General features: G+C 43.1%; 2 protein-coding genes across 3 annotated transcripts in view; one reads left to right on the top strand and one right to left on the bottom strand.

Moving 5' to 3' along the window:
- The window catches only part of lmbr1 (limb development membrane protein 1), a 44,374-nt gene extending 32,157 nt beyond the window's left edge, over positions 1-12,217 (top strand). For both annotated transcript variants that reach the window (XM_079661102.1, XM_079661101.1), the window contains exons 12-17: positions 614-691; positions 5,329-5,402; positions 6,777-6,867; positions 7,385-7,451; positions 10,530-10,691; positions 11,313-12,217. In XM_079661102.1, coding sequence (XP_079517228.1) covers positions 614-691; positions 5,329-5,402; positions 6,777-6,867; positions 7,385-7,451; positions 10,530-10,691; positions 11,313-11,398 — 558 coding nt within the window. In that variant the 3' untranslated portion in view covers positions 11,399-12,217. The remainder of the gene's footprint in view (positions 1-613; positions 692-5,328; positions 5,403-6,776; positions 6,868-7,384; positions 7,452-10,529; positions 10,692-11,312) is intronic.
- The window catches only part of rnf32 (ring finger protein 32), a gene marked incomplete at its 5' end in the record, with an annotated part of 48,655 nt that overhangs the window by 23,796 nt on the left and 9,859 nt on the right, over positions 1-15,000 (bottom strand). The window contains one exon of the mRNA XM_079661852.1: positions 14,500-14,725. Coding sequence (XP_079517978.1) covers positions 14,504-14,725 — 222 coding nt within the window. The remainder of the gene's footprint in view (positions 1-14,499; positions 14,726-15,000) is intronic.

The following is a 15,000-nucleotide window of genomic DNA, read 5'->3' as shown; positions in this document are numbered from 1 at the left end:
CAAAAGCAGCCGTGTGTTCAGACATTAAAAATACTTTAAAAAGTGGAATAGAGAATATAAGAATGGAGTCTTGGGGGATTATATTCTTCTTTTGTGACAATGTTTCATGAGCTATAAACTGCATACACTGCTTCACTCTCGTGGGATCATTCAAACTGTTGAATATATTCATTTTTCAAATATTGAACTGGTTAAGAAGGGCATGGGCTTTATGGTTCCCCTTTACATGTACCATTTCTAGGGTTTGACTCTCAAAATGTACTGGTACCGCAGCAACCTTTGGTCATCCCCTACAGAACCTGTACTTTACTTGAGTATTTGCACTTCAAGCCAATTCATATTTCTACTCCCCGACGTGCAGTTTGTTTCCTCCACCTCGGCCTATCATCACTTCGCTGTGTTTGCTCATGGCGGATTCTCACTGCTCCCAGTCTGGGTGTGGAAACTACTTTTGTTTAATGGCTGGTTAGGACAACGCTGAATATCCACCTGCATTCGATTATAGTGTGGAGAGAGGGTTACTTTCAAAATGTCAGAAAATGTGATCTAATCTCTACTTTGTGGATTCAATCAATGTCAATAAAGAAATCCTGATCCTCCTCTCTGTCTGCAGACTATTTCAGTCCTTATGGTGGTTTTTAACATCCTCTACCTCCTCGTGGATGAGACTGCCATGCCCAAAGGATCCACGGTAAGCCCACTGTCACACACACACACACACACACACACACACACACACACACACACACACACACACACACACACACACACACACACACACACACACACACACACACACACACACACACACACACACACACACACACACACACACACACACACACACACACACACACACACACACACACACACACACACACACACACCAAGACACGCCCAGTGTGTGGACTGCAGAGGAGCGCTCCTATCAGACCTGCCATGTTCGGAGACATAAATCAAATTCCGGAAACGCTCCGATGCACGCTAGAAGAATAGGGCCGAGCAGATGTGAATCAGGCCTGAACTTTGTGCCTCTTGTTTTGTTTCGGGAGCTCATTGAAAGTCATTTCACAGAATCAAAGCGTCTCGAGTCCACAGCGGCTAAATAAAAAGAAATAGGCTGCTTTCGCTCCAGGTGAAGGACGTCTAACCGAGTGTGGAGCGGCTCTCAAAGATTCTCATCTCTGACCTAACATGCAATGTGTTTTAAGCTCTCCTTATCTCTCTCTGTGTGTGTGTGTGTGTGTGTGTGTGTGTGTGTGTGTGTGTGTGTGTGTGTGTGTGTGTGTGTGTGTGTGTGTGTGTGTGTGTGTGTGTGTGTGTGTGTGTGTGTGTGTGTGTGTGTGTGTGTGTGTGTGTGTGTGTGTGTGTGTGTGTGTGTGTGTGTGTGTGTGTGTGTGTGTGTGTGTGTGTGTGTGTGTGTGTGTGTGTGTGTGTGTGTGTGTGTGGTGTTGCGGTTGCATTCTTGTCTGAGAGAGGGCAACATAATGTATCCTATTCCTCCCTCATTTCATTCTGCGTCTCGCGGGCATCTGAAAGCTGCCCTCCACATTCCAATTATTTCATTGAGCGGAGATGTTTTTTTTGGCCCGACGCGTCGCAGAAAATCCCCCAAATTACACGGAGCTGTCCTCCCTGACAGCGTGTGGCTCACTAAATGGTTTGTGTATCTGGATGGATGCCACACCTCTGATCTCACAGCACTACCACGGGTTGTTTGTCCTCTAAAGGAACAATCGATACTGATATGATATCCATCGTTCCCCCCGTTAGCCCTGCAGCGCGCTAACTCTGAGGCGTTACTGTCGAAGCTCTCAGACTGTGGGAAAGTCAAATGAGGCTTCTGATTGTTTTGGGGGGCGGGGGGGGACAATGGAAGTGCCCTGTCAATGTTTGCCTTTGAAGAGGATGAGGAGGAGGAAGAGCAGGGATGGAGATGAGGAGCAAATATGCTGTTTTAAGAGGAGGGGGAGTATTGCAAAAGACATCTTGATGAACAAGCAACTTCTAATTCAAAGGTTTCATTGTCCTCTGCACTTCAGCTACAGTGTAGGACATTCTTCTGCTCCTCCAACAAGGAAACATATATAATAAAATAGTGCAAGAAGTCTCTATACATGTTAATAGAATATGATATGTAGAAGAACAGAATATGAACTTAAATAATGTACATTGCGGTGATAACTATTTATTAATGCTGTCAAAATTATCGCGTTAACGGCGGTAATACATTTTTTGAATGAATTGCGTTAAAATATTTAACGCATGTGCAGAATGGCCCGCCACATACATCCCACCAGTGGCAGCGCCAGGGTGTGGCTGGGGTAGGCTACATCCATACCAAGAAATGGCTTAGCCCCACCTTAGCCCCACCTTAGCCCCACCTTAGCCCCACCTTAGCCCCACCATGAAAAATGATGTTAAAGTAAGCAAAATAAAGTCCTCCAACTCGCGCTGAGTAAATCACACAGACAGCAGTTAGTCAGATTGGTTTCAGTAGCCACTTGTCTGGAAATACCGAAGACCAGAAACGTTTTTGAAAACTTTTGTCACGTAGTGATCGTCTTCTCAATAGAACATCTTTGATAATGTCTTCTGGCCAATCAGAATCAAGATAACGGCGTGGTATTGCTGCAGGAAGTCCCGACGGAGAATACTTTTGCTGTAGTACATCTCTATATACATCAATACAACATGAAATAAGACCCCACGGTTTGATGAGTGATAGGTGTGTGGGCTGTCTTTCATTTTGACACACAGAACAATGTTATAATAAACATACTGTGTGTTAAATGGATATATCCGCCTTCTTTCATTTATCTTTCCATTCCCACAACAATATACATAAAGACATGGCATATTTTGGACATAGTTCAAATGGTGATTAATCTGATTAATTAGTTTTTAAGCTGTGATTAATCTGATTAAACATTGTAATCGTTTGACAGTAGATTTAAATGGTCACTGCAGGTCTTTGGTAGCCACGACAAGTGACACTGTGTTTTACAAAATGTGCAATTATCTGCAACTGCACCTCACTAAAGAAACTCACAGAGACTTCCAACCACAAGCTAACCTGAGAGATGAGCTTTAAAGTAGTAATGCAAAACTGTCCTGAACCGAGGAACAAATGGACATCAAGTGGATTTTCCTCTGGATCTAGTTTTGTACAACTTCTCTGCAATAAATATCAGGCTCTGGAGTTAAAAGTGTATAAAGGAGGTTTTTATGGCAACATGAAGTGGATTGAAGTACCTTTAACTGCTCTGGGCGGAAGAATAGATGGCACAGCACCTAGTCTTTATTACTAAACGATTAAAGATACAGCCACAATATGGATTTGACCCGAGCACGCAGTGAGGTTTTAAATGTGCCTTTGGAGCCTCTCCATTTCTGATTCAAGGAAATGTAGAAATAATTGAAATAAGGTTTTTAAAAAATACAACTAGATTCTACACTGAGACAGAAATGAGTATTCTGACACAGGTCAAGGGGTCAGGAGGTGTTGTGTGTGTTTAATATGACACCGTGAGGTATTTCACACACACACACACACACACACACACACACACACACACACACACACACACACACACACACACACACACACACACACACACACACACACACACACACACACACACACACACACACACACACACACACACACACACACACACACACACACACACACACTCTCCCTGCTACTGGATGCAAAAGAGTTGAAAGGTTTGAAAGATAGCTGTCCTAAGCGCACACACACACACACATGCATATTGCTCTCACACACACACAATCTTAATGCATGCCCACCCTCTCCATTAATAAGGGTTAGGGTCACATCAGATGCTGTTTGCTAATTCTGAGAGAGAGAGAGAGAGAGAGAGAGAGAGGGAGAGAGATCTGCAGAAGGGATGACAGTTGCATAAAAAGGCATGAAGCAACCTGCAGGCTTCCCTTTCCTCTCCGGGCTCTTTCTCTGCGCACATTAAGATAAGGGGGGTACAAAAACAACCGAAAGAAAGAAACGCCATCAAAACTTAAATATGTAAAGAATCTGGGACTCTACATGCATACTGTGCAGATGGTGTTGCAGGGACAGCACATTGTGTGTTTGAAGTGCATTGCTAAACAAATAAACTCAACATTAAAACACTGTGCACACGGCCCTGGATCAGAATATATGGCCACAGTGTAATCTTTCACACGACTTAGAAGCGCAAATAAGTGGAACACCTCTCTGTATGTTGGAAGTGAGCGGTGTGTTGTCTCCTGACTTATAGTTCTGTCGATCAACCCAAAAGCAAACATTGATCCGATGCTTGGTATGCACATGTATTTATCCGGCTCCTGAAATGCCTGAGGCAGGGGTTTCAAACTCAAGGCCCGGGGGCCAAATCCGGCCCGTGACTTCATTTGCTGTGGCCACACAAGAGGATGCAAAGAATATATGTTTATTATACGGTTACATGCCGATTTACAGAAGCGTTGCCCATAAACTACATGTCCCACAATGCATCTCAAATAAGCCTTTTTTCTCCGAACTTTTCAGTTTTTTCTTCAAAATATGCCTTTTTTATTTTGACCTTTTTTCCCAGAATTTGGCTTTTTCTTTTTAAATTTAATTTTTTGTGACATTCTTACTGAAGACACTTGCAATTATTTGCCCTAGACTTCTGCTTTCAGACGTTATTAATTATGAAGTTATTACCCTATCTGATACGATCCAATGCAGAGGCAATCATTTAATATAATGCATTATTTGATATATATTAAATAGTTATATACGTATTCTTAAATAGTCTTAAAGTTACAACCGGCCCTTTGAGTGCAACCATAATGCTGATGTGGCCCTCGATGAAATTGAGTTTGACCCCCCTGGACTGAGGGCTTGAGGCCTGAGGGTAGGCGTGTCGGGTTTGAGTTTTTACTGAAGTATTTGTTTTTATGTTTTTGGCGTACCGTAAGCAATGTGGCGTTTTTTTGTTTGAACACCTGTTCACACATTGTCGATTGACGGCTCGCTCCATTCATCACTTTGCCAATTTCAATCTGGCTCTTTTTTCCCTCAAGTGGGGAAATTCTTACATCGCAGGATTTCTGTTTAGCGAAAAAAAAAAAAATTGCAATTCACGCGTTAGTCTTGCTTTCAATTGATTTTCAATCTGCAAACAGCTCCCTCTGTACTTTCATAGGGTCTCTAATCTTTCTACCAAGGTATACTCATCAGCTGTTTGTGTGCATGCTTGTGATTCTCTATTCTCTATCTGCACTATACTTCTTCTGTTGTAACGTACATGTCCCCGTTGTTGTGTCTCCACCTCCCAGGACCGAGGCATCGGGAACACGTCTCTCTCCACGTTCGGCTTGGCTCAGGCGGTGCTGGAGATCATCCTCATGTTGTATCCTTTCTTTGACCAACCCCCCCCTCTTCCCTCTTTGTCTATGCTCCACGGCCAAGAGCAACAGCGTCCGGCCAGCTTTGTTTACTCTGGACATAGTTCAGCCGGACATCTTCCGGAAGACACGTCTCGTCACCTTTTATCAGCTGAAAGGTGTAGATTTGAGATCCTTAACCCTTCGGTCGTGTTAGTCTCCTCCCCTTACTTTGGTGTTTAACTGCTCTCAACTTAACACAATAACTATTCATCATCACCAGCTTTTACTTAACCCCTCTTTAAGCTGTAAGCAAGGCCTCGGACTAGTGGTTTACATCCAGAACTGCAGGGAATATACAAAGACACTTTATCTAATATATACTGATTGTAGCACCGGGTGATCTAGAAGATTAGAATCTTCTAATAGACTTTCTCCTTCATTTCCAAAGAGCAGAGAAGCATTACGACTAGAGATGTCCCGTTTCGATCACGTGATCGGGGATCGAAGCCGATCACGTGATTTTCAAAAGGTCGGAATCGGGAGAAAAAAATCGGGGATCGGGATTTTTTTTTTTTTTTTAAATCTTGTATTCAATGTTACAAAACAAAAATGACCATGTTCAAGTCTTAAAGTCATCCTGAGGCCTTAGTTTTGGTTTCAAATGACAGAGCATCATGTATGTGTTGCTTCTTTGGGGCTTGTCTTCATAGACCTGGTTGCTTATTTCTCTCAAATCTGGCAACAGAGTGGGTGCAGTGTCTAATTGTAGCAGTAAGCTAACGAGTACTGAAAGCTTTATTTTGTTTTGATCCAATGCTGCACAACTGAACTGATCCAATGCTGCTGTGAAAGAAAGAAGCTATATCCATGTTGGATAGAATATCCAATTTAAATAAAAAAATAACCTGAAGGGACAACTTGAATGCTTTATTTTCTCTCAATGCATTGCATAAAGATCGGATCGGGAAAAATCGGTATCGGCAAATTGTCAAAATCAAATGATCGGAATCGGATCGGGAGCAAAAAAAGGTGATCGGGACATCCCTAGTTACGACCCTGTATTTGAATTCCCAAATGTTATTAAGCAGAAATGTCGTTTTCCTCCCCCCAAAAATATCTTTAATTCACACGACACACAAAATACATCCTTAGGTTTTTCATTGGCATCTCTAAACTGTAGCTCTGTACAAATGACAATAACAGCCTTGAGTCTTGAACTGCACTCCAGGGTCAACATGTAGGACATCAGAGGTTCTCTCACATGTGAAACACAACATTTATGATTTATTAGAGTAGTCAAATGGTCTGATTTTGCCCCGAAGGCGACAGGAGGGGTCTTTAAAAGCCGTCTGAAAGAAGCTGAAGTGTTTTTGCTCCTTGATTGAATTCCTCCGCAGCTACTTGATGGTCTCCTCCGTCGTCGGTTTCTACAGCCTGCCCGTCTTCCAGAGCCTCACTCCCAGGAACGATGACACAACCATGACAACGGTAAGGATGTTGGGGGTGAAGTGGGGGCAAGATTGCACCTTAAAAAATGTGTTTGGGACCCCCTGCGTTTCCTCCATTTCCTTCCTCTCCCTGTGGACCCCTGCTGTGTTTCGTCTCAATGGCTTCAGTTGATCTGTCCAATATTTGTTTGTGGGTTGCGCAAACACTGGCAAAGTGCAAGTCCCTTTCTTGTACATCAGAGGGAGGGTTTTTTCATTTTGGGAGGGGGTTTTGGTGGAGGATGCGTGCTGTGTTTGGCCCACAGTGGCACCCATTCACTTGGTAATGAGTTTGGGAGTGGTGAGGCTTGTTAACTAGCCGTGACGCTGCAGTGAAAGGGCTTGAAAGGACAACAGAGGGAACCTGGTAATGAGCAGCTTCAGAGCTACTAATTGTACAATATGTGGAACCAATTTAACATCAAGTGGAGTGTGTGCACGGTGTGCTGCAGCGGGTCCTCAAACCTCTCCTAACTCTATGATATATGGGAACGCTTCAAATCCATTTTTATTTCTAGATCATCGGTTGCTGTGTCTCCATTTTGGTCCTGAGCTCAGCCCTGCCAGTGATGTCCAGAACTCTGGGTGAGTACACACGCACAGACAGGCAGACAGACAGACAGACAGACAGAGAGAGAGAGAGAGAGAGAGACAGGCAGATAGAGAGACAGACAGACAGACAGACAGACACACACAGACAGACAGACAGACAGACAGACAGACAGACAGACAGGCAGACAAAGACAGACAGACAGACAGACAGACAGCTGTAGCTTCATATTTAGCGGAAAAATACAAGTAAGACAAAAAGAAAACCAGTATTTCCAAAAATGCCAAATAATGTTCTTTAAGAGAGATGTAGGTTTAAGTTAATTTGGAGCGATTTGAAACCCCCCAGACAGAGTAAACGCCCCTCCCCCTGCGGCGGTTAGCAGGCTGAATTCTCCTATAGTTTCCCATAGTGACCCTAGAAAGGAGTGCAGGGTGAAGGGGTAAAAATGACAGGAGCAGCAGCATCACAATGGCTCTAATAAACATGCAGAGTGCAGAGCACAGCTGTTCAAATAGCACCACTCTGTTGGTCACACACACACACACACACACACACACACACACACACACACACACACACACACACACACACACACACACACACACACACACACACACACACACACACACACACACACACACACACACACACACACACACACACACACACACACACACACACACAGTGGGGAAAAGGGCTGTAGCGAGCATACAGTGACTCATTGGGAGCTTTACAAAAATATCAACAGGTTCTGCTTTGTGGCGCTGAATAGATAAAAAGGAATAAATGCATGAGACAGGGTTGAAGGGGAAAGGCCTCCCAGAAAACACCAAAAAAAACACGCTGTGGAGTGTGACGGAGTGAGACGTTAAGAAACGTGTGTGTGTGTGTGTGTGTGTGTGTGTGTGTGTGTGTGTGTGTGTGTGTGTGTGTGTGTGTGTGTGTGTGTGTGTGTGTGTGTGTGTGTGTGTGTGTGTGTGTGTGTGTGTGTGTGTGTGTGTGTGTGTGTGTGTGTGTGTGTGTGTGTGTGTGGGAAATATGCACTGTATAAAAGGAAGGACAACTCTACACCAACAAAAACCAGCATTCTTAAGGTCTGACTGACAAACGTCTTTACTTCCACATTTCACACAGGGACGATGTTTCGAAATAGAAAAACGTTTTTTAAGTGGAGTAATTGAACGTTTCACTTACACTGAACAAAAATATAAATGCAACACTTTTGTATTTGCTCCCACTTTTCATGAGATGAACTCAAAGATCTAAAACATTTTCTATAAACACAAAATAACCATTTCTCTCAAATATTGTTCACAAATCTGAAAAAATCTGTGATAGTGAGCACTTCTCCTTTGCCGAGATAATCCATCCCACCTCACAGGTGAGGCATATCAAGATGCTGATTAGACAGCATGATTATTGCACAGGTGTGCCTTAGGCTGACCACAATAAAAGGCCACTCTGAAACGTGCAGTTTTGCTTTATTGGGGGGGTCTGGGGGGGGGTCCGAAAACCCGAACCCGAACCCTAACATGTCACCCATCTCCTTGGCATAGAGTTGATCAGGTTGTTGATTGTGGAATATTGGTCCTCTTCAATGGCTGTGCGAAGTTGCTGGAAATTGGCAGGAACTGGAACACGCTGTCTTATACGCCGTTAGGGTTAGGGTTTAACTCTAGCGTTTTGTTTTTTTATATCAGTATGTAGTGTCTCTACTTTAAAGAGTCCTCTCCTGCTGATGTTCAGGTGTATATCAGTATGTAGTGTCTCTACTTTAAAGAGTCCTCTCCTGCTGATGTTCAGGTGGATATCAGTATGTAGTGTCTCTACTTTAAAGAGTCCTCTCCTGCTGATGTTCAGGTGTATATCAGCATGTAGTGTCTCTACTTTAAAGAGTCCTCTCCTGCTGATGTTCAGGTGTATATCAGCATGTAGTGTCTCTACTTTAAAGAGTCCTCTCCTGATGATGTTCAGGTGTATATCAGTATGTAGTGCCTCTACTTTAAAGAGTCCTCTCCTGCTGATGTTCAGGTGTATATCAGTATGTAGTCTCTCTACTTTAAAGAGTCCTCTCCTGCTGATGTTCAGGTGTATATCAGTATGTAGTGTCTCTACTTTAAAGAGTCCTCACATGTTACACAGTGATAGTGAACTGATGGATGTTAGCAGACCATTGAATGCACAGAAACCCATCGAGCTGCAGGACACTGATGCATGAGCAGCTACATGCTAACTAGCATCTTTTGACCCCGATCAGATTTCCTCAGACCGAGCTCAGAGCCTCTGGCATTAGACGGGTGTTCTCAGACCACAGTGAGCCGTATCGACGGGGTCTCCTTCGTCTCTCCGCTGTCTCTTCACAGGCAATTTTGTTAAAGGTCCTTGATGCTTGCTAACGGCTTACTGCGGCTGTAAATACGTATCCGCAGACACCGAATCAATCGGCCACTCTAACAGAGGCTGTGAAGATGTTACAGGAGAAGACAAAGACGGCTGTAATAAAACTGTTGTGGTGCATAAATCTAACAACACCGATGCGGCCATGTCCTACGTCAGTGTGGAAAACTGAATGGACTCAAGTCTCAAAACGTAGATCGGAGACATTAGGTTATTGAAAGCTTGATTGTATAACGTCATTCGGTAGAAAGTGCCGGAACACCCACATTAGCAGGCCATAAATTAAAAACAACAAGCATTACGTTTTTCTTCTATATCACATAAGATACATAACATGTCTTCGAAATCGCAAACTAACGAACTATTAACACGGTTTAAAATGGAGGATTTAAACTACGAGACATATTCATATTCATACGTAATTTGCATGAAATCTCAACAGATTTTGAGTAAGCTTTTATATTTTCTACAATCTTGGCCACAAATGGAAAAATGTTTTATCTAAATGGAAATGACGGAGTAGTGAGGTCAGGCAGTTGGTTTTAACGGTGGGATCACCCTGAACCTGGAACGCACTTCAAACTCTCCTCAAATGAATGTTCCACATCGTCTGTACTTTGAACACCTTCAGGTTTAATACCTTTTCTCGTCATAAACCCAAAGACATCCTAGCATTCATCCTGAAACGTCCACTTCCTGTCTGTCCTCCTCAGGCATCACCAGGTTTGATCTCCTGGGAGACTTCGGGAGATTTAACTGGCTGGGAAACTTCTACATCGTGCTTTCATACAACGTGCTGTTTGCCGTCGTGACCACACTTTGTCTGGTGAGGAAATTCACCTCAGCCGTACGGGAGGAGCTTCTGAAGGCCTTGGGTAAATTCAACTCACTAAATATCCCCTCCTCACATCAGAGACCCTGCATTACATTCATGCTCACAATGTCTGTTTCTTTTATTATTTGATACCATTCCATTCCAATGTAAATACTGGTCTTTTTTTAAGTTATAAAATCATTTTCTATCTGTGTTTTTTTTTTTTTTTTTTACTTTTATGTATGCACCACGAGATCAAGTCAAATTCCTCGTACGTGTCGACCCACCTGGTGACAAACAGTAGAATCTGTATTACAAATACAACATTTAAGTTCTTCATGTTGTGTTTTTGTCACACAAGCAATCCTACAATTAAAAAGCCGGATGTTCTGCAGAATTCAAAAGCAGCTTCCTCCTAATGTGTGCACGCACAGAGGTTTCAAACACGAGGCTACGGTGGCTTTGTGTTCACTTCTCTCACACTGCACATCCTCGGGTAACAAAAAGGAAGAAATTGCAGCAAGATGGAAAGTGCTGCGGGACTGTGACAGAGGAGGGGGCTCAAAGGCTTGTGGTGACAGGATGGGGTTAGAAGATGTCAGACCGACGCACATCAATACCTCTGTCTAAGTGAAAGTCTGCTCTCTAATGAGATTCCTCTCCCTTATCTCCCCCCGCCCAGGTCTGGATAAATTGCAACTGTCAAACAGCCCCACGGACCCCGAGTCTGGGAAGCTCTCGGCCAACGGGCATCAGAAAAGTCTGTGAAAGAAACACACACACACACACACACACACACACACACACACACACACACACACACACACACACACACACACACACACACACACACACACACACACACACACACACACACACACACACACACACACACACACACACACACACACACACACACACACACACACACACACACACACACACACACACACACACACACACACACACACAGAGATTTGGACGTCTGACGGATGCCTGAAAACGGGAGAGCAATTCTAGCTTCGTGACATTCCTTTTTTTCTGCGTCTCGGACGTGACACTGGGCGGAGACGACGGGGAAATAAGACTGGCATCACTGTAGTGACCTTGACGTTGACCTCCACTGCGATTGTGACTTTAAAAACACCCCGGATTAACGTCAACAACCTGCTCTCTACTGCACTAGACAAAAGCAAAGCATCTCCATCCTCCTGCCCCTACTCCCACATTACAATTAGACTCACGTTTTAGTGTGAGTACGTCCGTTAATCTGTGAGAGCGGTGTCTGGTGTTCTGGGGGTTATGTGAACTGAGCCAGGCGCGATCAGGTGTCCATTGTATTTGTTTAAATCTCAAAATGTGAAAAAAAGAAAGCATGAATAGAAAAAAGCGTACTCATTCATCACACGACGTCATGACTGATTTTAGCACTCGGTGATCTAGATTCAACTCTACAAATGGGACAGTTCATTTCCAAAGAGCAGAGAAGCATTACGAGCCTGTAAAATGTTATTATGCACATGATAAGAAATGTCGTTTTTCTCCCCCCCAAAAAATGCTTTTAATTAAAAAATCCTTACGTTTTTCCTTTCTTGTAAATGTTGCATTTACTTGTACGCATCACACTGTGTCTCACGCCTCTTCTCATTACCTGGATGTACACACTGGGGGTCCTGAGGGTCTGACTCACACCTGAATGAGATGCAAGCCTGTAACAGTGTCACGTATACAGAGTGCGACAGGTAGAAAGCCTCGGTGACTCAGGCCCACTTTACACGGAGTTTAACGGCTGCAGAATCTCAACTGTGACGTTTTCTGTCCACCGGAAAGGCCTTAAAGCATCTGGCAGGCTTCATGTTAGGGTCCTCCTCCTGTTGTTAATGTTGTTGTTGTTTATGTACTGATGTGCACATAGTCTCACACAAACATATATATATATATATAGACACACGCGCACGCATATACACACACTGAACATCTCTACCACACACACACACTGAACATCTCTCTCACACTCTCTCACACACACACACACACACACACACACACACACACACACACACAGAACATCTCTACCTACCACACACACACACACACACACACACACACACCCCCACACACACACACACACACACACACACAGAACATCTCTACCTACCACACACACACACACACACACACACACACACACACACACACACACACACACACACACACACACACACACACACACACACACACACACACACACACACACACACACACACACACACACACACACACACACACACACACACACACACACACACACACACACACACACACACCCCTTTTCTCCATATGAATGTGGTCACAGTAGCTCTTATCCAATGAGAAGCTCCAGTTTGCATTCATTACCCAGAGGCACTTGCAGGTGTAGTGAGTGATCCAATGCTTGTTTTTAGAGTGACATTAAAAGGAAGAAGATGGGTTTGAGAGAAAGCTGTCTACCATTATTACAAAAACTGGATTTAAGAAAGAAGTGTAATCCAATCACAAAACTACGAAAAGGGCAACGTCCCCGAGTCAAAAGGTGATATTTAAGCAGATTTACCAAAAATACTCTGCATTAATTGCTTGATTTCTTTAGTTTGTTGTGTGTCATTTCATGTGTTTATTTGATGGACGTTATGACTACACGCATCGTTGGATCCTATGTGAAATGGCCCAAAGCGATATGGCAAAGAAAAAAGGGAAGATATTTTAATAGGAAAAATCTAATTTTCGACAAAAAATGGTAGTTTTTTCTCCAGGAAGTGTCATATCAAATATCATCCCATAAACACAGCGAGGGTCATTTTCTATCCTCTCATTTTGGGGTGAAAAGGTGCAGAGTCTGCCTTTTCTGTCTGTGGGGCTCTGCATGTCCGTTTTTGTACATGTTTTGTGAATGTATTTTTTACGATTTTTTCTCAGTTTGCTAACTGTACGTTTAGTTATTTTTTGATGTCTGTGTGTTTGCAAATAAAAGTAGAAAAAAGCTTTGAGAAAGACGTTTTCATTCATTCTTCGTTACGACACCATCGACAGATGAGTTAACCAAGTTTGGTATAATGACGAATGCATAATCGTATATAAGTATAAACACAGGACGCAATGACTTCCTGTGAAGAGTAAATACTGCAGAAAGGACTCCTATTGGCTGCCGTCTTTCTAGATTACAGCGTATACCTCAAGTTAAAGTTGTCATGGTTACATTTATTTCTGTTAGCTTTAAACTAATTAAATATAATGTGCTGATGGTGTTTCGTTAACCTTTGGAGAGAGAGTGTGTGTGTGAAGCAGAGGTGGGAAGTATTGGAGTACAAATATTTCGTTACTGTAGTTAAGTACATGTTTCTGGTATCAGTACTTTACTCCACTACTTATTTTACTGACAAGTTTTTACTTTGGCTTCTTACATTTTGAACTCAAATACCTGTACTTTCTACTTCTTACATTTTGAACTCAAATACCTGTACTTTCTACTTCTTACATGTTGAACTCAAATACCTGTACTTTCTACTTCTTACATGTTGAACACAAATACCTGTACTTTCTACTTCTTACATGTTGAACACAAGTACCTGTACTTTCTACTTCTTACATGTTGAACGGGAGGGAGGTCAGGTACTCTTTAAAACAGCTGCTAGTTATGGGTACTTTTTACTGAAGTACATTTCAAAGCCTCTTTACTTTGACTTGAGTAAAGAAGTTTAGTCAGTACTTCTACTTTCACCAGAGTATTTTAAAACACGAGTATCTGTACTTCTACTTGAGTAATGGATGTGTGTACTTTCTCCATCTCTGCTGGAAGCTCTCTGCTTTTGGCTTGGTGTATGATTGTGTACCTGCTCAGGTGAGTTTCTTGCAGTAGACGGATCTGCAGAGCGGACATGAAGGTCTGCTTTCTGTGGAAAAGGACTCGAAGGCCTCCAGACAGATCTGATGGAAGAGATGTGAGCAGGACAGCATCACAGTGTGTCTGCGCTGTGATTGGCTGGAGGAACCTGCTTCTGGAGCGATGCTCAATGCAGTCAAGCAGATCGGGCAGTCCTTCACACCTCTCTGGATCACCTGGTGGAGAAAAGAAAACTTAAAACATGAGCAGGAGAGGACTCTTTAAAGTAGAGACACTACATACTGATATACACCTGAACATCAGCAGGAGAGGACTCTTTAAAGTAGAGACACTACATACTGATATACACCTGAACATCAGCAGGAGAGGACTCTTTAAAGTAGAGACACTACCTACTGATATACACCTGAACATCAGCAGGAGAGGACTCTTTAAAGTAGAGACACTACATACTGATATACACCTGAACATCAGCAGGAGAGGACTCTTT

This window comes from Notothenia rossii (assembly GCF_949606895.1).
Source record: "Notothenia rossii genome assembly, chromosome: 12".
In the NCBI taxonomy this organism is placed as follows: Eukaryota; Metazoa; Chordata; class Actinopteri; order Perciformes; family Nototheniidae; genus Notothenia; species Notothenia rossii.
Note: the sequence above shows the minus strand (reverse complement) of the source record. Positions and strands in the feature narration are given on the sequence as shown.